The 22742-nt window shown below is 38.8% G+C and overlaps 2 protein-coding genes across 4 annotated transcripts in view; both read left to right on the top strand.

The window, feature by feature from the left end:
* The first annotated feature begins 468 nt into the window (after nucleotides 1-468).
* Nucleotides 469-6844, top strand: LOC119789429. 2 transcript variants are annotated; one of them, XM_038294308.1, is made up of 7 exons: nucleotides 469-555; nucleotides 677-1009; nucleotides 1205-1480; nucleotides 1843-1935; nucleotides 2014-2042; nucleotides 5908-5967; nucleotides 6108-6844. In XM_038294308.1, exons 1-7 carry the CDS (start codon nucleotides 495-497, stop codon nucleotides 6195-6197), a joined length of 942 nt encoding a protein of 313 aa, XP_038150236.1. In that variant the 5' UTR covers nucleotides 469-494; the 3' UTR covers nucleotides 6198-6844. The 2 variants fall into 2 exon arrangements, 1 of the variants encoding a protein (XP_038150236.1); XR_005281585.1 differs by lacking the exons at nucleotides 469-555; nucleotides 677-1009; nucleotides 1205-1480 and adding an exon at nucleotides 1599-1645.
* A 355-nt stretch (nucleotides 6845-7199) lies between these two features.
* vash2 (vasohibin 2) overlaps nucleotides 7200-22742 on the top strand; it is a 40957-nt gene continuing 25414 nt past the window's right edge. Inside the window, exons 1-2 of one of the 2 annotated variants that reach the window (XM_038294291.1) lie at nucleotides 7200-7424; nucleotides 11582-11985. In XM_038294291.1, the coding sequence (XP_038150219.1) occupies nucleotides 11671-11985 (315 nt within the window). In that variant the 5' untranslated portion in view covers nucleotides 7200-7424; nucleotides 11582-11670. Of the gene's footprint in view, nucleotides 7425-7696; nucleotides 7867-11581; nucleotides 11986-22742 lie in introns of those variants that run through there. The other variant, XM_038294292.1, reaches the window with a different exon arrangement.

Raw genomic sequence — 22742 nt, 5'->3', positions numbered from 1 at the left:
GGGTTTTTACCAGTGCAGGAGAGGTGACAGAGCAAGGGAATGTTTGAACTCTGCAATGTTGCAAAATATAGGAAATAAATCAACTGAAAATCTACAAGTTTGGACTTTAACTTCTTTTGCCTGCGTCAAGAAAACATGACCCCAGTGCCTAAGTAGTGGCTTATCGGAACTTTATTGGGTGTTTGGTTTGACAAACAATCGCCACTACAAGAGTAATGAGTTCATAGAGCTCAAAGACACTCTGTAATTGAAGAATCAAACACCTAAGATGAGAGAGGTGCTGGTCTGGTCCTGCAGCAAGTCAAATTTTCATATATCAGTGTTAAATGTATACCAGAGTGAGAAAACTCTGACGCATTGTCAGATGAGATTAGTTGAAATGACAAAAGAGGAACTGTGAGTAAAAAGGAAATTATTTATAAACTCAGGAAGTGCACACTGTGCAGATGTTACTACGGTTTGCTGACAGATCACACAAAGAGGAGAAAGAAAACATGTCTGGATTCAGATCACTCAGCTTGTCTCTAGGTCTGATTCTGGTGCTGCAGGTAAAAGGTGAGGAGGCGTCTGACTGCTTTATGCTTTTAGTTTCCGTCTGAATGAAGGGAATTTTCTTCTTGTTAGGCAACAGATATTTTACTTTCAGCTTCTTGCCTTTTCTTGCTTTTCTCTGCAGCAACAAAGCAAAGTTTTCCATCCGTCCTAGTGAGAGGAGGAGATGAAGCCAGGCTGTCCTGTAAAAACATGATTGATCAGAATAACTGCATACGAACCAACTGGTTGTTCAGTAAACCAGCTCAGAAAACGGCCATAGATTTGGTTAAATTCGGTCAAACTAATGAAACTCAGGCTTCCAGAGCTAGAGGAGATAGACTGCATGTCTCAGCAAACTGCTCTCTGATCATTCAGAGAGTCACAGCTGCAGATGTTGGAACGTATCACTGCCAACAAGTTTTCAACCAAACAGGAAAGGAGACTACATACTCTGCCTTTTTATCTCTCGTTAACTGTGAGTATAGATTCAGAGTGTATATATATATATATATATATATATATATATATATATATATATATATATATATATATATATATATATATATATATATATATATATATATATATATATAATTGTATATACATATTCTGAGCTCCACCAATGTTTAAACATCAGTTAACCTCAGGACTTTGTTTGCTCCTTCAACAGTAACTGCAGAGGAGGAGGATGATGAGGTGACGCTAAGCTGCTCTGTGCTTTCCAATGATCCATGTAGTTACAGTTTAAAATGGCTTTTAAGGGGTCAAGATATTGATAAAGATAACAAAGCTCTGGAGACAGAACAGTCAAACTGTGCTGCCAAAGTCACTTTTCAGACTTCTCGTTACGTTTATGAGCCGGGCTATTATAATTCACTGCAATGTGAAGTAACAGAAACTGGAGCCAAAAGAAAGCAGATGTTTGTCTTTGGATCTCGAAGCTCAGGTAAGAAAAACTACCGCGTTGGAAAATCTCTGTGTTTTATCATGTAAACGGATAAATTAGGCCAATGTATTGGTTTTTTAATTTTTTTTTTTTTTTTTGACATGAAATTCATGATAATAGGAAGAGTAAATCAACAATCGGAAGACAATGGAAAAGAAAAATCTAGTGAGTGTGGAAAGATTTTCTGTGCATCAATGTTTCTTTTGGCTTTAGCGTTTTTTTTTATCACAGATACAGAACTGATGTGTCTTTTATTTGTAGAAATATAAATCAGATTGTAGCCTTAGATTGCTTTTAAAACCTCTTTTATGTACCTACATTTTAAAGAATAAGCGAAAACCAAACATTTCTGCTATTTTTAGATGCATGGTGGTGGTTGTTCCTCGTTGTAGGTGTCAGTTTGGTGGCTTGCCTGTTTGCTGCTTGGCTTCTGATCAAAAGGAGAAGGATTAAAGGTGGGAAAACGCATCTAAAACAACAGATCTGTTTATAATGTGGACACTGAAGTGTTTCCTTCCCTTTGCTCTTTGTAGGGAAGAGAACACACTTAGATGAAAACCTGGTAAGTGTTTATGATTTGTAAAGCAGTGTACCTCCTACTCACTTTTTGCCAAACAAAGAAAACCGTTTGTGTTAATAATTAAGTGGTCTCCACACCTGTAAAACTAATTAAACACCATGTAGAGGTGATGGAAGGATTGTAAATGGCTTGTTATTGAGGAGGGCCACTGCTGAGGAGCAGCACACTGCAAAAAAACTAAATCTAGATAAGTCCTTTTTTCTTAACACCATTGCATTGTCTTATTTCAAGTGCATATTATCTAATTATCTTATTTTAAGAGTAAAATTACTCATTCCATTGGCAGACTAGCTAATTTACCTACTCAAATTTAGGGTGAACACACTTAATTTAATTATTTCTAGATCGTTTTTGCAGTGTAACATTCCCATTTTTCCTATCTACACATTGTAACTCACTTAAAATTTCCCTTTATTGTCCCACAATTTGGAAATTCACTCTGCATTTTGACCCATCCTCTTGGAGAGCAGTGGGCTGCCATTGTGGGGTTAAGGTTCTTGCTCAGGAACCCAGAGTGCAGGCTGTAGGGTTCGAACTGGGTACTTGCAACCTTCTCAGAGCACAAGCGCAGTGCTCTTACCAATAGGCCAACACTCCCCCAGGCATAGTATACACTATATTGCCAAAAGTATTTGCTCACCCATCCAAATTATTGGAATCAGGTGTTCCAATCACTTCCATGGCCACAGGTGTATAAATTCAAGCACCTAGGCATGCAGACTGTTTTTACAAACATTTGTGAAAGAATGGGTCGCTCTCAGGAGCTCAGTGAATTCCAGCGTGGAACTGTGATAGGATGCCACCTGTGCAACAAATCCAGTCGTGAAATTTCCTCGCTCCTAAATATTCCACAGTCAACTGTCAGCTGTATTATAAGAAAATGGAAGTGTTTGGGAACGACAGCAACTCAGCCACGAAGAGGTAGGCCACGTAAACTGACGGAGCGGGGTCAGCGGATGCTGACGCGCATAGTGCGAAGAGGTCGCCAACTTTCTGCAGAGTCAATCACTACAGACCTCCAAACTTCATGTGGCCTTCAGATTAGCTCAAGAACAGTGCGCAGAGAGCTTCATGGAATGGGTTTCCATGGTCGAGCAGCTGCATCCAAGCCATACATCACCAAGTGCAATGCAAAGCGTCGGATGCGGTGGTGTAAAGCACGCCGCCACTGGACTCTAGAGCAGTGGAGACGCGTTCTCTGGAGTGACGAATCGCGCTTCTCCATCTGGCAATCTGATGGACGGGTCTGGGTTTGGCGGTTGCCAGGAGAACGGTACTTGTCTGACTGCATTGTGCCAAGTGTAAAGTTTGTTGGAGGGGGGATTATGGTGTGGGGTTGTTTTTCAGGAGCTGGGCTTGGCCCCTTAGTTCCAGTGAAAGGAACTCTGAATGCTTCAGCATACCAAGACATTTTGGACAATTCCATGCTCCCAACTTTGTGGGAACAGTTTGGAGCTGGCCCCTTCCTCTTCCAACATGACTGTGCACCAGTGCACAAAGCAAGGTCCATAAAGACATGGATGACAGAGTCTGGTGTGGATGAACTTGACTGGCCTGCACAGAGTCCTGACCTCAACCCGATAGAACACCTTTGGGATGAATTAGAGCGGAGACTGAGAGCCAGGCCTTCTCGTCCAACATCAGTGTGCGACCTCACAAATGCGCTTCTGGAAGAATGGTCAAAAATTCCCATAAACACACTCCTAAACCTTGTGGACAGCCTTCCCAGAAGAGTTGAAGCTGTTCTAGCTGCAAAGGGTGGACCGACGTCATATTGAACCCTATGGATTAGGAACGGGATGTCACTTAAGCTCATATGTGAGTCAAGGCAGGTGAGCAAATACTTTTGGCAATATAGTGTAGGTAGGCAGGAATGGAGACTCTGCATCTCTGGTTTGCAGAGTCAAGCATTGCACTGAGAGTCAGGAAATTGGCACACCTGCTGTTTTAATACTAATATCCATTCTCTGTATCATTTTCAACTATCTCCATAGAAACTCTCTGGCTAGCAGCTAACATCCTTCTTATTTTTTTTTTTTTTTTTTTTTTTTTTTTTTTTTTTTTTTTACAGTGTCCTGTCTGGCAATGTGGCAATAACAATAATTGTCTTGATGCCAAAAAGAGCCCAATATATTTTACTTTCACAAGTGTAGCAGTATGGCAATTGCCATATTGCTCCACTTTTTTCATGCATATAAATTGCTTTATTATAATTATGCAGGGAGTTTTACAGTTTATATGGACACAGCAATGTAAATAGAGCAGAAAAACAGAAGAAGAAAAGGAAAAAAAAAGAAAAAAAGAGAGAAAAGATGAAAGAAAGAAGAGATAGAAAGGAGACAATAACAAGACATTTTCAGTCTGCTTTATCACCTGCAACGAGATGAAAAAAGAACAGCACAACCGAAAGACATGGTACAGATATACAATAAAGCAACACCTTTTAAACTATCGCTAAAGTAATATTATTAAGTCTGACATGTACTCTGTGTTACCTGAAGATATGAATGTGGAGTTTCTGTATGGAAGTGAATCTCTGAGTACCTGGAGCTAACATTCTTCTGTCAAAAGTGGCAGGAATGTAAACAAAGCTTATATGTGATAAATGTCTGAGTCCAGTAATTGAAGCAGCAAAGACAACCATCATCTATAAAATATTTGGTTACCACAGAAACTGAATGCCAGCCCAAAACCTACACTGATTTCTGGAGCATGTCCTAATGCTGCCATATAGAATGACTTGAAAATACAAAAGAAGTAAAAACTCCTAATGAAAACATGTTTAAACACTATAAAAACTTTTGAAAATCATGCTCTTAAGTTATTTATTAAAATAGTCGATGGTCTGTGGTTTCCTCAGAAGGTCAAGGAGGACCAATGATAGAGTGTTTTGTCTGTGTGGGGTGGACAGATGGAAGCTATTTGAAAATATGAGGCACTGTGTTGATATGTGGAGCAGTTCTATAAGTCAGGAGGAGGCATAAAGTAGATAGATTGGTTGTCATGTTTCCTTTGCTTTATTGCCAATTTACATTATTTTATATATTAACAATAAACTTCAAAAATAGAGTGGTAAATAAACGAACATTAAAAATTATAATACAAAATGTGTGCTCTCCCCAGAACTAGATATTGTGTTTTAGAAAATTCTGACTCTGCATGTCATCTGGGAGTCTTCATTGTTTTTAGAGATAAATAACAACTAAATACAGTTAATGTATGTATAAGTATATTTAAATATCATTGTTATGCAGAAAAATTATTGCAGTTGTTTTAAAGAAATGCGGCTAAGAAATGAGAATTGAAAAGATGTTCCTCCCAGAACTCAAAGCTGAAAGATCATCCTAAATTTATTTATTTTAGAAAGATTGGATGTTTAAATATATGCATCTATTTATGAACAAAGGCTTCAGGAAAATATTTTTTTGTTTTTACACAACATTTTTTTTTTTTTACAAATTTTTACCTTATTTGGAAAATGCAGATGTTCTGCTGCATTAACTTTCCTGTTGGAACAGTGTAGATTGAGGTTCTGGAGACCAGCTCTAATTTGGAGAATTTTCCAACCTACCCTCAGATGACATTGTTTTAATATAGGTGTATTTATCATCCAGGTATTAAACCCACACCTTACAGTGTCTCATTTTGCCTCAGAAATCATCCTGGATGCAGTTTAAACAGCCACCTGCAGTCTATTAAAGATACCCAAAATGTCAGCCTTATGAATAGAATGTTGTTCACATTTATGAAGAATTTTTTACCATTGACATACTCAGAAATGCTTATAAAGAGACACGAAGAGAGAATTGATTTAAACGAAAATCCTGACCTTTTTTTTACTGTGTAGGATGAAACAGATGCAGCCATCTCATATGCTACTATCATCCTCACGAAGACTAACAATCAGGTGACTATCAGATGAGGATCTTTTGTGTTGTGATAATGAACTGAATAGTTATATGCATCCCTCTTTGGGATTGATTGTCAGCTCTGTGTATCGTTTGTGTTCATCTGCAGTAATTCAATGCTGCACTGCGTCCCTTTTAGGTTCGAGGAAGTGATACTGCAGTCACCTACAGCGCCGTCAGAGTTGGAGCATCCCCTCATCCAAGCGACCATTATGCATCTATTAGATAACCAACATTGTGTATTTGTTAATTTTTCTACTGGAAGGTCAAGATTTTTATGCAACAAAAACATTAAAAGATATAAAATTCCTTTCACTTTTTGAGGGGAGGCAACATTTTGATCACAGTTGCAAACATTTGCAAACACGAGCTGAACTATGGATTGGAAAGGTGGCTTTAAAACAGGCAATAACTGAATGTATACTAAACTCAATCCATCCAGTGTGATTATACAGGCTAGCAGTCTCCACAAGGGGGAGGTGTAGGTTATGCAATTAGCTCCTGTGTAATGCTCTTAAATTATACCATTCTTTATTTCCTCTAAAGTTTATATGTTTGTTAAATATGACTATGTGTAACCTGAGTCCAAGATTTTTATTTTGCACAAAATATTGATTGATATATCTGTTTTTGATGTGGACTGCCTGCATAAAAATAACCTTTTCATCCAAGCTAAGATTTATTTTGCAAGGAACCACTGGAAATAAAGTAAGATTTTTAGATGTGTACAGCTGGTTTGTCTGAGTTTGATTGCATGTACTTTTTTTTTCTCCAAAAATGTTGACTAAATGATGACTAATTTTTCCTCCAGTCATCTTCTATCACATGAGATCTCAATATAGTACATTAAAGCTGGTTGTTGAGGTATGATTATGTTTGTGGAGTACAGTATGTTTGGAATGAAACAGACACGGCCTCTTTTAAAACAATGTGTTTAAATGCATCATATACGTCCATAAGGTTTTAATGTATAAAATATAGTCGTACAATATGTGTTTATTACTTTTAGCACAGATAAATTAAGTTAAATTTCACCGACAGAATACAATATCGACATAATGTAAAAGAAAATCAACAGTTATATTTTGGAGTAAAAGAAATAGTTGTTGCAGATTTATCGCTTGTTGTCAAAATCAACCAATCAGATTTCTTCAACCGTTCCAAATTTGGTAGAAGGCCCTATTAGCCCCGCCCCTCTTTGTTAGCTCGACCAATCATATGTCGCCAAGCTTTGGCCACTGCAGAGAGGAGCTAGAGAGGACGGCAGATGAGCTGCGTTATCTCAATCATGTAACGGAAACACTAAGCCTTGTATTATGGTGAATTCTAATTTTTCGCATGGGCAGTGGATACCGAGGTGCTTTAGAGCCTGCTAAAGGCAGGAAATGCACAAAGGAGAAGGCAAGGCAGCGGCCACTGCAGCGTACTGAGACCAAAGATAGAGGAGCGCTGTCAAGTAAGAAGTAAAATCCACTATACTTCCGGATGTTAATTTCAGAATAAGAGGGGTGAATTTGTTTATTCTAAGTATTGTGTATTACATTAAACGTGCTGTTTTCACAAACCTTTTTGCTGCACATTTAAATTAATTTGAGCAAAGACATTTGGTGTTTTTACCTGATAAATGTACAATTAATAATTCCAGGCTATTATTTTGAAAGTACGTTTCTTCACACTCTTTGTAGCGTACGGTTGCCACTTGTTAGCTTGACAACTACAAAAAAGGGTGAAGTTACAAAGCCTCGGTCCACAACAAGACTTTACAGCCTGGAGTGGACAAGGTCGCCTTTTTATGAATGGAACCTACATCTTCTCATAGAGGTTTTTTGCTGTAAAAATGTGGTTTGAAGCCACGAATAGGTTAACGGTGTGAAGCCGGGGCCCCGCTGGAGAGAACGGTAGGCTCGGATTAATAACGGTTGGGATATTTCCTCGGATACGGTCGAAGGAAATGCAAAACTCGACAAATGAACTTTTCTGTATTTTCGTGAAATACCGATGATACTTTAAATTCATTTATTATTTCAATAGGTCAGTCTACGTGAAATAGTTTTTCACTACAACAATGTAATGCGTGTGTTTTAAATCAGAAAATACCTTCTGTTATAATAGAAATAACCAATTTTAGTATAGCATGCTAATTTATCTAGTTTTCTGTCAACAAAAACTAGATTTATTGACGTTGGCATTAACTATATGTTACGGAAGAGGATTAGGGCCACTTAAAAATTAAAAAAGTTGACTGATTTTTAAATGTGATTTTAGTATAATATGAGGAAAAAAGTCAGAATTCCGACTTTAGTCTCGGAATTCCGACTTTAGTCTCAGAATTCTTCTTTAGTCTCAGAATTCTGACTTTAGTCTCAGAATTCCAACTTCAGTCTCAGAATTCTGACTTTAGTCTCAGAATTCTGACTTTAGTCTCGGAATCCTGACTTTAGTCTCGGAATTCTGACTTTAGTCTCGGAATTCTGACTTTAGTCTCGGAATTCTGACTTTAGTCTCAGAATTCTGACTTTAGTCTCAGAATTCTGACTTTAGTGTAGGAATTCTTAGTTAAAGGAATAGTACACCCATAACATGATTAGCCTTCATTTTCTACTCACCCCCATGCTGAACAACACTCTGGAGTACTTTTTTGATATCTCAAATGCATCTGGAGATCTGGGAGGCTTCTTGCTGTCTGCTGACATTCAAATAATGGAGGTCTATGGCGCCCGAGGCAGAAAGGTCCATAAAAGCCCACAAAAAACGTGTCAATATTCCTCCATACTGCTCGTCCAATGTATTCCAAGTGTCCTGAGTGGGTAGCGTCCAGAATTTACACGAAACGAAGTCATTTAAATGTTTTTAGAGCATAAACAGTAGTGTATAGGATTTCCTGAAAGCGCGCGCCGGCGCGTTCATGACGCTACGGAAACCGCGGCAGGCCAAGCCAGATGAAAGTGCGCATTCAGCTCGGCTAAGAACTCATGCTCTTCCTCAACACTGAAGTCCTCAGACATTTTTCTTTCGTTGTTTCTTTCTTTGCACAGGTAAACAGCACATTTCTTCTTCTACGCTTGCATTATCATCAGAGCAGACGCTGAATGCGCACTTTCATCTGGTTTGGTCTGCCGCGGTTTCCGTAGACTCGTGAACTCGCTTTTAGGAAATCCTATACACTACTGTTTATGCTCTAAAAACATTCTAAATGACTTCGTTTCGTGTAAATTCTGGATGCTACCCACTCAGGACACTTGGAATACATTGGACGAGCAGTATGGAGGAATATTGACACGTTTTTTGTGGACTTTTATGGACCTTTCTGCCTCGGGCGCCATAGACCTCCATTATTTGAATGTCAGCAGACAGCAAGAAGCCTCCCAGATCTCCAGATGCATTTGAGATATCAAAAAAGTACTCCAGAGTGTTGTTCAGCATGGGGGTGAGTAGAAAATGAAGGCTAATCATGTTTTGGGTGTACTATTCCTTTAAGTCTTTGAATTCTGACTCTTTTCTCAGAATTCTGACTTTTTTCTCGGAATTCTGACTTTTTTTCAGAATTCTGATTTTAATCTCGGAATTTGGACTTAAATCTCGGAATTCTGACTTTAGTCTCAGAATTCTGACTTTTATCTCAGAATTCAAACTTTAATCTCAGAATTCTGACTTTAATCTCAGAATTCTGACTTTAATCTCAGAATTCTGACTTTAATCTCAGAATTCTGACTTTAGTCTCAGAATTCTGACTTTTATCTCAGAATTCAAACTTTAATCTCAGAATTCTGACTTTAATCTCAGAATTCTGACTTTTCTCAGAAATCTGAATTTTTTCTCAGAATTCTAAATTAATTCTGACAGCATCAAGCTGGCAAAAATCCAAATCTAGATAAGTCATTTTTTCTTAAAATAAGTGCATTTGTTCTTGATTTGAGGAGATAAAAGAGACATCTTGCCAATAGAACAAGACAATTTAGATTTAAAATAAGAAAACACAATTGCATTCTCTTATTTCAAGTGAATACTATATAATTATCTTATTTTAAGGGTAAAAATACTGATTCCATTGGCAAACTATCCCATTTACCTACTCAAATCAAGGGTAAATACACTTAATTTAAGACATTTTTACTTATTTCTAGATCGTTTTTCCAGTGTGACATGTTAGCATCAAGCCGTGGCCATGTCTGTTTTAGAGACTAATCTAGCTCTCTTGTTTTAACCACCTTCTGCTCTTCTATTAAAGAAATAGCATCACCGGGGGCCCCTCGGCCACGTAAAAAGTCGCCATATTACGTCATTTTCCACCAATGTGTTACTGGCACTCTCACACAACTCACATCTTTGTCAGTGAAGCTGAGCGCTCCCACATTTCTTCCCTCATGGTGCCCATCTACATTAAGATCCAAAATTCTGAGATTAAAGTCAGAATTCTGAGAAAAAAGTCAAAATTCAGACTTTTTTCCCATATTAAAAAAAACAGTTAACTGATAGTCCTAATCCTCTTCCGTAATATGTTGCTTTACAAAATAACATTATTATTTAATAATAATAATTTGTTTTTTCCAACATAATAATGTTCGGGATGAGAAGTGTCCTTTGTGATGTGTTTGGCCTTTTTTAGACAGCGGTCGCTTTGCAATATCTGTTGATTTTTAATGATTGCAGAATACAGATAAAGGTCCAAACTCAGTTTTGCAGAATACAACATAATCCTACACACTGTTTATACAGAGATGTGATATTGTGGTCAATTTTTTTTCCTTTAAATCGTTCATTTCTTTAGGAGCTTTCAGACTCTCCATGATAAGAGTTAGCAACAAAAGCTAATTGTTAAAGAAGCTAGTTGTTGAGTGTCCTGAAAGGAAAGTTATGGAAAGTTGAGTGGAAGGAAAAAGTACACCAGCAACAGGATTATCTACAGCCCTAAAGAGATTTTGAAGTAATTTTTTATTTATTTAAAATTTTTTCGGGTGGTCACAAAGTATGGATTGGAGCTGGAATCAAAGTATAAGAGGAGACTGTTTAGCAAAATGTGAGCAACATGTGGATTGATGAAGGAGGAGGAGAAGTAAATGTTTAAATTGCAGGATGAAGGAGATTGTTGTTGGTTTAAATTGCTGAATATATAAGGAAAAGGTGACATATTCAGACACTCAATAAAAGGAGTTTCTGTTTTTCCTACCTTTAGCTGTACTGTGTAACTTTTGGCCACTAGGGGCACTAGACCTGTAACTTCCATGTTAACGCCTCTAAAACCACCTGGCAACCCTACAGTGGCACAAAATTAAACAGAAATAAGATGGATCCAATCCTCTTTTATATTATATTATAATTAATTGAGTGGCACCTCCTTATGGAGCTTTTTTTAGCAGTAGAGGCAACATAAAGTAATTGAAATAAGAATTTGGTTAAAAATAATAATGAGCAACACAAAGTTAAATGTTTTGCATTCTTATACCATATAAAGGAAAGCAGTAGAAAAATAATAATTAAATACAGCTAAGGTCTAAGCTCTGATGATAAGGCTCCACTCTGTTTCATCTCCGCTGCCTGCAAAGAGACGTCTGGAAGGAGAAAACAGTTTATCAGTCTGGATGTTTATTCTCACTGTGGGTCCTGTCTTGTCAGGTCTGCCTGCACAGGATCAGCATGGACTGCCTGAGCAGCAGGAGGAAGCTGCTGTAGCTGGCTGGGAATAGGCCCCGCTCCTCGGGTCCATGACAGGACCCAACTCCCCAAGCCGGACTGGCACCTCCCCAGCCAAGCTCAGCAGGCACGGCCGGTCCAAGAGCACCAGCGCGCACTGTCTCCTGCGCTGCGGGACCCGGGAGGAATCCTCCGCCTCTCCTCCCAACCATTCCCCCGAGGAGGAGGAAGAGGAGAAGGATGGGGGGGTTCTGTTCTACGTTAACCGGAGCGGTTTTCCCATTGAGGGCGTCACCTGGGAGAGGATGTGGTCCCATGTGGCTGCTGTGCACCCAGAGGGCCAGGAGATGGTGAACAGGATACGGAATGCTGCATACCTGCCAAAGGTAAGATAAGCTGGTCATCCAGGTCATAGTCATTCCAAAAAGTTTAAAAACAATCCACTGGACTTACTTTCCAAGTTTGAAGATTTTTTGCTTCCCATCCAGAAATAAAGTCCAGTGGATTGTTTTTTTTTTTAACTGCCAGGCTGAGTTTACAGTTTGTCTTTGGTTTTGGGTCATTTTCCGGCCCCGTGTTGGCTGCAAAACTTTCTTATGATTTGGATATTTTACTTTTAGAAAATGAAGGCAATGATCTTTAACTCCGTTTGTATGCATGTATTTGTTGTTGTTATCTGAACATCTACTCTGGATGAGTCTATGTCATGTGACAATGCTGAGATGTCAGGGATTCACAGAACTCTTTATGAAGTTTTCTCCCTGGGCTTTTTTATGACTGTTTTTTTTTCTTCTACGAAGTAATCAGGAAGTCCTCTGGCTCTTTAAATGCTGCCGGGCTTTACTGCGACAAGATGGAGTCACTGGGCTTTTATTGAAACATTGAGTTAATCGTGTGTTGTTCTTCGTCATACAGTATATGTGCACTTTGATGACTGAAATAAAGTGATGGAATGAAGATTAGGGATGATTTATTTTAGTACTATAATGTTTTTTGTGCTGGTATTTTGAAGTAGACATCCATATTTGCATTTATTTGTTTTTACATTCGTCTTCCTGACTTCAATTTTATTCTGTTCAGATTCCTCATCCAGAGCTTTACTAAAACAATTAAGGAAAAGAGCATTACTTGCTAGCCTTAATTGGGTTAAGGCTCTGACTCTGGGGGTAGGGGCATGTACAACATAAACCGCAAGTTCGTGACTAGGGGTGGGTATTGGCAAAGAAGTCATGATTCGATTCGAATCACGATTTACATGCCACGATGCGATTCTATCACGATGCATCACGATACTTGAAATATTGCGATGCATCGCGATGCGTTGCGATATTTTCACTGAACACTGTAGGAAAAAGATACAGCCATTACCAGTGGCTGACTGGCTGGGTATGATCTGGATCGTGTCTTCAATTGATACATAACTGAAAGCAACTGAATTCATACATAGCTGTATTTATTGAAATGACTTTTGGAGGTGTTGCCATGAAAACAAATACTGGACACAAATATTTCTATTACTGGCGTGGACACACTGACAAAAAGATCTTAGGATTCATCAAACTTAAAATAACAAAATAAGGATAATCAGTGCCGTTTACATGGCCTCAGTGGTCCTTTAAACCAATGAAATGAAAACATTCAAATTTATTACATTTCCCCTTTTGCAAATTACGTGCATCATATCAATTACGTTTTTACCTTCTTTGTTTATAAAGCCAGAATGCATCCAAGCATCTTACTCGAAATGTGATGGAGCCGGGCAAATTTTCTCAGTGTCCTCCATGTTTTATTTACGAATGACTCGTCTCAGTATCCCGCGGCCAGAAATGCTTGTGACACAAGGCAGCGGGCGTCAACACATCCGCAGCGACATCTGCTGGACTGGAAGTTATATTCCACTTGGTTTGGCTGATGTGCGCCAACCATTCATGTATTTTATTTGTTCATTTTTTTAAATTAAGAATCGATACTTGGCGTCAAGAATCGATGCAGTAGATCACAAAAATCAGAATCGTGATGCATCGTCATGACGATTATTTTGCACACCCCTATTCGTGACACCACCTTACTTGAGTAAACACGGCTCCAAATTTTGCAAAGAGTATTCATGTCATAAAAGACAGGGTTGCTAGCTACTGACAATTATGGGCTAAATCCGGGCATACACCACTTTTTTTTTTTTTTTGCCCTTTTCGGGCCGATTCTCCATTCGTGCAAAACATTTTCGATCAGGCTTAGTTTTAACCTGATCGTGTGTGCTGCATCGGGAAGTATACAAGGGGCGAGAAGCCTCTCACGACCACCTCCTGATCAGGAATCATTAGGTTGGGAGAATATGAAATATGTTTGAAATTCAACCGGTTGTCTAAGGTCGCATCAGAGCGTCAGGCCACACAGTGTGAGAACATGCATCATAAGCTGTGAACTTTTAAACCCTGCGGTTTTTGTTGTACGGTTTGAGCTGTAGCTTAGTTCAAAATATCACAAAGAGTATGCCAGGCTTAAAGCGGAAGATGTCACTTGTTGTTTATATTTGCAAACCTCTGCCAATAGGAGCTGTGGCTCAGCAGCCATGTTTTTCCGCTCAGGGCTGTGCAGATAGTTACAAATTTCCTGGGTGCATGGTACAGAAAATCACTCAGATGGCACAGAGGCAGTAAATCAAACAGTTCTGGGGTTCCTGTCTGCCTCAGGGTGGTTCTTTGACTCCTCACAACCACCACTGAGCATTTTATGGAAAAACCCACAGGTGTTTGAATCGAGGTGGTTACAGACACCCGTATGTACAGATAAAGACCATTGTAGGTTAAGACGGCCACTAAAACATCTTGCAGTAGTAATTTAGTTTATTTTTCAGTGCATTATTCATATATGGTTGTTTGTACCTGTCTTACTTTTTCTGTTTATTCTGTTCTTTCTATCTTTCTGCCAATATAGAAGCAGAATCCTATATTTTCTGTCTTTATATCCTTTATTCTTATCTCCTTCTAGAGCTGGGAATCGATTCAGGGTTGTGATAAACTTTACCATCTTATGGAAGTCAGTGCTTCAGATGTTGAGTGTTCTGTTTTGCTGGAGATGTTTGCGCTTCTGTTTACAGCTGGGTGTCTTAGGTGATGATGTCAAACCGTTCTGACACCCAGTTACACTAATGCACACTCTGTGGTGTACTGGCAGTAATGCATTACATCACCATGACAACAAGCGTGCTAAAGCGGAGCCCCATGCCTGTCAGATGAAATTAGTTGGGTCTTGGTGTTTCGCAGTGTGATTCTGTGTCAAACAGGCTAGAAAGATTGCATGGATCATTTTCATTGGTTAAAATAAAATATGGCGGCTGTCCAGTTAAAGTAGGCAAATTAATTCATTACAGCAAATAAAAAGGTCTGCAAGAGCATTTACCTTTTATATGAATAACCTTTTCATATTCTTTCAGAAAATGTACTAAAATAAACACTTATATTTGTTATAACTGAGCCTTCATTCTACTTTTAATTAGAATAAATCAAGAAACCATTTAAACAAGCAGATTTTAGTCAGAGAAGATCAAACAAAGTGTGAAGTTCATGTATTGTTTTATAATGGCTGCAGATGGAAAGTATAAATCCTCTGATTGAAGTAAACAAGCCATAGTTTCCCATCAGTAATTATCCTGCATGTTGTTTGTCAGAGAGAGGAGGGATTGTGGCCGTTGTTTTCCTCCACTAATTACAGGAACCATGTGGTCATTAGTGACCCGCTTGGCTGGCGGTACCAACCTCTCCATCTGCGTGATAAGCAGCAGGAGGAATTTGCTCAAAGTTTACTAAATGAAACACTCTGTGCTTTATTTCAAATTCACCAGATAGAAATGATGTTATTGCCTTGAAAGACACAAACCCTTTGTCTGGGAGGAGCCAAACAGAAGCACAATCGCTCCCTGAAAGGTTTTTATTGAAATCCGAGTTTCTCTGCCATTTTCTCCAGATCTCTAATGCATTATATCCCTAAATCAGGCCTGACCGTCACTCTGCTGCCAAAACCGAGTCCATTTAGGACGACTGGTGTCGACTTAAGTGTTTGGAAACAGCTGTAGATGTTCTGTTTGAACAACAAAGCTTCAGTTGGTTCGATTTTGCATTGCATTGTTAACCTGCTGTTTGACTGTACTCCGCTGTAGTGTACGTTTTAAGGTGTTGGCTTGTGCGTCTATGAGTGTAAGTTGAGAATAAAAGCAGAAGCAGTTGCCGAAACCCAGATGGTAGATTTTTTTTCCCCCTTTAGGCAAAGAGAGAATAAAGGAGGGGAAATTGAGAGCTTTTCCATCAGGAAAAGCAGCGTGACTTGATATATTCAGTAAAATATATCCCTTCAGGAAATTATTTTTTTTAAAAAGCCCCTTGGAAAAACAGAACTGTAATTTGAAATGTATGATATTCCCAAAATAAATGAGATATGTTATGGATTATAAACCACCAAGCTGGTAGAATCTGAACATGGTTCTCCATGCCGCCTTTCTCCATGCCTGTGTTACAAGTATTGCCGTCTTGGCAGAGCAGCTGAATAATCCCTCAAATACGATCTGGGTAGTGGATAATCTCTGGATACCAACTGGACTGTTTGCAGGGAAACTAATTTCACTGCATCTGTTGTGTGTTACTCGTCTAACACCAAAATATAAAGCTTTAAATCAGGTCCTGGGCTGTGCGTCTCCAAAATAGACATGCTTTGTTATAAAACATAAGTTCATTAGATTTTGCAGCATGTTTCCTGGTAATGTTTTTTTACCTTCTGATGTTTACAGAATGATAAAACAGACGCTATTGTGTAGTTTTTTTGTTGTGCTGCATCAAAGGTATAGTGGATGTTCTTTTTCCGGGTGGATCATCAAAATAAGTGGTCCTTGTTATTGTCAATCATCTGGGTTATATGTTAACGTAAGGCTGTCCTACATGCTTGTCCTCATTTACACTTAGCGGTGGTGATTCTGACATCGTGGAAAAATTGTAAATCTTTTGGAAAGGAAGCTTGTATAAGCGATGCAAACAGCAACTTTTAAACAGAGCGTGCATGAGGTGCTCTCCCACGCCTTTATTTGGCGTTCCTTCTCAGGAGCGGGTCATTTCAATCAAAAACCTGCAAAAATCCTCAACTATACCTTTAAGGGACAGGACTCTTGTTGATGTTTTAATTAGTGATTTTATTTTTTTATTGATTTTTATTTTTATTTAAACTTGATTTTTTTTTTTAGCTTAACTAGGGATGTAAACAAATAAAGGACTTACAATTCATTGCTGATTAATGGTTTATTAAATAAAAATTTGTTCTACCTCAAAAACTGATAACTTAAAAAGAATTTCTTTTAGTGTTGCAATGTTACTACCGTCCACTAGAGGGCTGTTCACCGTTCGTTCTGAAGCACAGACTCACTTAAAGGCATACTATGCAACATTTTTCAGTTAATTAATGTGTTCCATAACGTTTTGGATGATTAAATGAGTCATTTCAGGTCAAACAAAGGTTTTCTCGGCCGCCCTGGTGGTCTGTAGGGGAAATACCGTACTTGCAATTGCAGGAGCCCTCGGCCCGCACCCACAGGCTCAGAAGTCTCGTGCATCGCGAGAGTCGGTCTTGCTTTACGGCGAGAACTGCTACACGCCCCCAGTGAAAGGCATGCTCGTTGCTAGCGCATTGGCGATATTTGTGCAGTTATCATGGCGGAGCCAACGAGAAAACAGCGAAAGCCCATTTCGGAGCAGGGAAGAAAGAGGAAAAGGGCTCTCTACCGCAGTAGACATGGCGAGTCGTTGCATTCGCCTGTCTGCTAAGCTCAAAACAACCGCGCCTAGCTTGACGGAGAAACCAGGAGAACAGCTGAGCATATTTACGACAGTGCACTTTTACTTTCGCCCTCTGGGGGGAGCCTCGCTGGAAAATCAACACCGGTTGCATAGTATACCTTTAAATTCGCAAAATAAATAATGTTAGAAGCAGAAACATTAAATTGAACCAGAGTTCAATGACAAGGATGCAGAATTAACTTTATGGATTATTTCCTTAAACTCCTTAAAATATCACCTAAATAGCGCCTATTTATGGAAAAGCAGCTTCTTTGCTGTAATATAAGAAAGGAAAATATTAGACATGGTAGCATCGAGCATGCCGGATGGAAAAGGCTTTTGTTATTTAATATACTTCATGGAGTGGAGTTTTAAGATCCCTCTGAGGGCAACCAGAACGATCCTTTCAAAAGTCTCTCCCAGCAGATTTAGATCAGACTAAAATGAGAACTAAATCACGGTTATCATCCACTTCATTGAAAATAAGTAACATATAGTCTGACAACATATCAGAGTGACATACCCTGTCTTTAATGATAGTTTTACATCTCTCTGCATTAAAAATTTTAGCGTTTCACATATTTTATACACCCTTTTTCTATTAACCTAATAGGTGACACCATAACCTGCTTCCTCAAGCTTAACCAATCAAGTGGAAGAAAAACAAGTTTCAAGCAACATGAATTCTATAGAATATTCTCAACTAAAGCCTTTTCTGCTTTTTTCCAAATATTGTATTACAGAAATCCATTCCAGAAAGGCTCCTCCTCTGGACCAGGTCCATCCTTCAGCCATGTTTATTTCCAGTATTGTATGTGAGGCAGTCATGTAGAGCTGCAACCAACCATTCCCTTACAAATCCATTAATCTGTTGATTAATTTTTCAATTAATCGATTAATAATCGGATAGCCTAAGGTACCTTAAAGAAGATTTATTACAAACTTAAACCAGGTGAAAACTACAACTTTTAAACTTAGTTCTCCATACAGCATATTGATAGAGAAAAAAGATTTTTTTTATCTTAAATGCAAAATTTTTTTACAATCTTGATATAATTACTGTTCTAAGTGGGTCACTCTGTCAGCTAAAGCCATATTATAGAGTCTATATACTGCAGTTACCGATTAATCAGCCTTGTCCTGCAGCAGATGCATGATGTTCTGTTTATTTCATAATGAGATGATACAAATTTCAATAACTTTAAAATGAACACGATAAATAATCTGAGCTTCCGCACCATAAATGAACATCACAAAAGGTGTTTCTGGGGAAATCCTCCCCCCGAGGCTTTAAGGCTAGCAGGAAATCTGATCCCCCCCGTCCTGCATGATCCTTAGTTGTCTTAAATCTTTAATGCTCAAACACCAAATATGTTTGAGATGGCAGCTGTCTGTGGTGTCATATCACTGCTGTCTTATTCACAGCTAATGGAAACCTTTCTTTTTACTTTAAAGGGGGAAGAAGGTCAACCCCCCCCATTAGAATGTGATCTAGTACCAGGTGGATGGGGGAGAGAGATTATTTCAAAGATTTTTGAGACCAAGCAAAGGCTGCATTTATTCCTCATTGAACATAAAATAAAACACCAACAGTTCAACAGTTTAGGTGTAATTTTGTAATAGGATTGTTTCATTCAGGGCTTCACTGTTTGTTTTCATGTTTGATTTTGTTTTTCTTCCCTTTGATTTTTTTTAAACCTGAACTAGGAAGCCAGGAAGCTTACGTTCCTCATTCTGAGACACGTTTTATCTGGTTTCGATTTCATTTAGACTTCTTTTAGTAGAGGGACAAAGGTTCTTATTTGAGCTTCAGATCTGAGACATTTTAGGTTGACCTCCCCGATGTATTGTCATATCCTTGCTTACTGCCACTAATTTTGATCCGCTTTAAATTAATTGTTTAAACTGAGGTTGCAGCTGTTCCTCTGTTTGTATTCAAGGTGGTTCGGACTTTCCTTTTCACTGTTTCAAGCTTTTGGTTTCCGACATATTTCTTTTCTAATCAGTGGATCTTTTTCACAGCTTTAATTTTTTACACATTTTTTTTGCTTTACACCAATGTAATACAGCTCAGCCTGCTTGACCTGCTTATCAAACCTGGTTCAAGGCCAGGTAAGTTAAATAGTTGATGATACGATATTGATTTCATGTAGCTTTGCATTAAAATCATGCAGCCAGACATACCAGGTGGTCCTGAGCTATTATGAATAATTTTTAACAACACATATAGTAACTCCACAGCATCACTCTGATTTAACCATCTGTTTGTGCTGACTTCAGAGGGAGAACACTTTTGATCTGGAAACATTTTCAATTTAAATAAGTCCTTTTTCCTTAAAATAAATGCATTTTGTCTTGAATTGAGGAGGTAATTGGACACTTTGGCGATGGAACGAGACGATTTACATTTGAAATAAGAAAAAATGATTGCATCTTCTTATTTCAAGTGTATGTTATCTAATTATTTTATTTGAAGAGTAAAAGTATTGATTCCATTGGCAATTATCTTATTTACCTACTCAAATTAAGGCTAAATAAACTCAGTTTAAGAAATGTTTACTTATTTCTAGATCGTTTTTCAGTGTGGAGCTAGCTCAACTTTCTATAATGGAGATGGATGAGAACATTGATAATTTTTCCTCTTCCTCACTAGGGGGGAAGAAAAAAATTGATTTAATTGCGTTTCTAACATTTAAAGATTCAGAATCGATTCTCATTTTTTTTTTAACAAATTTTTTTTGTGGGTGCGGATGTGCCTTATCAGGCACCGTAGTGTTTGGCGAAACCAATGAGCAGCATGAGCTATGCACAGGCATGCCAGCGTTAGCGTAGCAGGCTACAGAGTGCTGTGTAGTGTTGTTGCCGCTAAAGTATGGAGGATGAAGAAAAAGAAATTCAACCGCCTCTGCGGTTTTTAAAAGCAACCATTTGGTAACACTTTGGATTTTACCTTCAACCCGGCCTGGGTAAGGACTTGACATGACTCATGCGATTGGCAGAGATTGCAACGGTAAAGTAAAGTATTTCGGGAGTACTTCAAATGCCCGTAATCATCCCGAAAGCCATCACCCAGAGTTGTTGGTAGAATTGGATAATTCATTAAAGACAGTGCCAACACCACGAGCCGACCAGCGTACACTTCACCACTTTGAAAAACTGCCACATCATTGTGAACGGGCAAAGAAGATAACAAAATCCATTGCTTGTTTTATCGCAAAACAAAAAAAAGCAGTGTATAAATCCAAGACATGTTGTCTTGGATTTACCTTTCGGTGTTTACATTATTGCAATAGGTAAATAAAACATTTACAATTATAAAGTCTTTCTAAATGTACTCTTCTTTCATGCCAGCAGACTGGAATAGATCCTGAGAATCGTTTTGAATCGTAAATGAATCGTTTCTGAATCGCATACTTTGGATTTAAAAGAATCTGAAAAAAATCGAATTGTGACCCCAAGAATTGATTCTAAATTAAATCGTGATAATCCCAAATATTTAGAGCCCTATTCCTCACCGCCTCTGCCATATCACCTAGTACCTGATTTTCCCTCTTGCACTGTGGCATGAAATAACATCACGCAGACCACGCTTCGATATTGGGCGTCAATCAAAAATATCTGCGACAAGCTCACTGCGACACAATGCTGTGGAAGTATAACCAACCCTTTAGTCCTCAACGTTGCCGACCCGGGTTCGAATCTGACCTGTGGACCTTTGCCTTATTTCTCTCCCCCTCTCTCATACCCCTTTTCCTATCAGCCTACTATCAAATAAACAAGCCACTAGCGCTGTAAAAAAAAACTCCAAAAAAGAGATTCACATATTTATATGTATAGTGAGTAATGGCCTGGGTGTTTCGATATGATATAGCATTAGAGGACCCTTGCTGATGAAGATTCTCAGTCATCCAGGTCATAGTCATTCCGTAAAAGTTAAAAAAAATCCACTGGACTTGGTTTCCAAGATTTGAAGACGTTTCGCCACCCCTCCAGGAAGCTTTCTCAATTCAAATGTCTGGATCCGCAGTGAGTTTGAGTCTTTATATAGATAAAGCCTTGTATCGCTTGGAAACATGCAAATGGTAACCGATGAGTGGGTCGTTTGGTTCCATTGTTAGCCTGTAATATCTGAAACCTGTCTATGATTGTTAAGGGTCGGTCCTTAAGGAGGTATTGTTCACCGGCTGGAGCGGGTAGGTACTTTGTCCCTCTTTGATGGGGTGGGGGGTGTGGTGATATCTGGAAGGGATCATCTCCATAACTGAATTGTAAGTTTTTGGAAGCTGGAATCTTAGTCCACCACCTCTGTTTAAAGTTGTTTTTTTCTCTCTTAACATAGATGGCTTCCTTCACGCCCCTCTCAAACCACCTTTTTTTTTTTTTTTTACTTTTACGGAATTACAGGACCCTTTACCACCCCCCGCATCACCCTCCACTAGGGATGGAATGGTTTATGAAAACCGTCCGAACCGTTGGGTTTGATTCGCGTGTGTTGCGTTCGGTTCATGCGCTGCTCCTTTTTCTCATAGGCGAAGCGTTTACACTCCAGAGCAGAAGGTGGCGGTACTGCGACCAAAGCCAACCACCTGTAGTAATCAAGAAGAAGAAGAAGCGAAGCAGCGTAGCCGGGTGTAGCAGAATAAAATCAGTTGTTGTGGAGAATTGTGTGGGTATGGCGCATGGGAAAGAACAGGAGTTGGAAGACGCGCCAGCAGCACTTTATAGGTCTGCTGTATGGGACCACTTTGCATCTAGAGTGACCTACGATGACGGCGGAAAGAAAGTTGTGGATAAAGGTGCAACAGTGTGCAAGAATTGTGCAACACGTTTTGTTTATGCTAACAGCAACACGACCAACATGTCAGGCTAACAATCAACATATACCGAACCGAAAACCGTGACCACTCCAGTGGACTCTGAACCAGCATGCTTTTAATGTCATGAAAGCAAATAAACCCTGGAGTGAAACATCTACATGCTTGCAGTTTAAAAAAAAGTAATATATATATATAATAATATTTTGGTTGAAAAAGTCAGAATTTAGATTTTTCCGGCTAAATAGTTAAGACATTATACATATAGAAATAGAAGTTTATTGATCTCACAATGGAAAAATTAAGTCTACATTTAACCCATCCCCTTGGGGAGCAGTGGGCTGCCAAAATAGCAGGAAACGTGTTATTTACAGTGTCCAGATGTAGAGCTGGGAACAAGGCTGTTGGGAAGAGAAATTAGAAAATCTGTCACAGAAGAGGGAGGACAGCAGAAGAATAGTGTACGACTGGAAGGGCTCAAACAGAGAGGGAAATCTATGAAGTTTGAGG

The sequence above is a fragment of the Cyprinodon tularosa genome, unplaced genomic scaffold (assembly GCF_016077235.1).
Source record: "Cyprinodon tularosa strain WSP-4 unplaced genomic scaffold, ASM1607723v1 ctg338, whole genome shotgun sequence".
Lineage (NCBI taxonomy): Eukaryota > Metazoa > Chordata > Actinopteri > Cyprinodontiformes > Cyprinodontidae > Cyprinodon > Cyprinodon tularosa.
This window is presented reverse-complemented; position numbering and strand designations above follow the sequence as displayed.

Coding starts and splice junctions, on each gene's coding strand:
- LOC119789429 (XM_038294308.1), top strand. CDS start 495: ATGTCTGGATTCAGATCACTCAGCTTGTCTCTAGGTCTGATTCTGGTG. Junction 1,936..2,013: donor CAAAAGGAGAAGGATTAAAG/GTGGGAAAACGC, acceptor TGCTCTTTGTAG/GGAAGAGAACACACTTAGAT. Junction 5,968..6,107: donor TCACGAAGACTAACAATCAG/GTGACTATCAGA, acceptor CGTCCCTTTTAG/GTTCGAGGAAGTGATACTGC.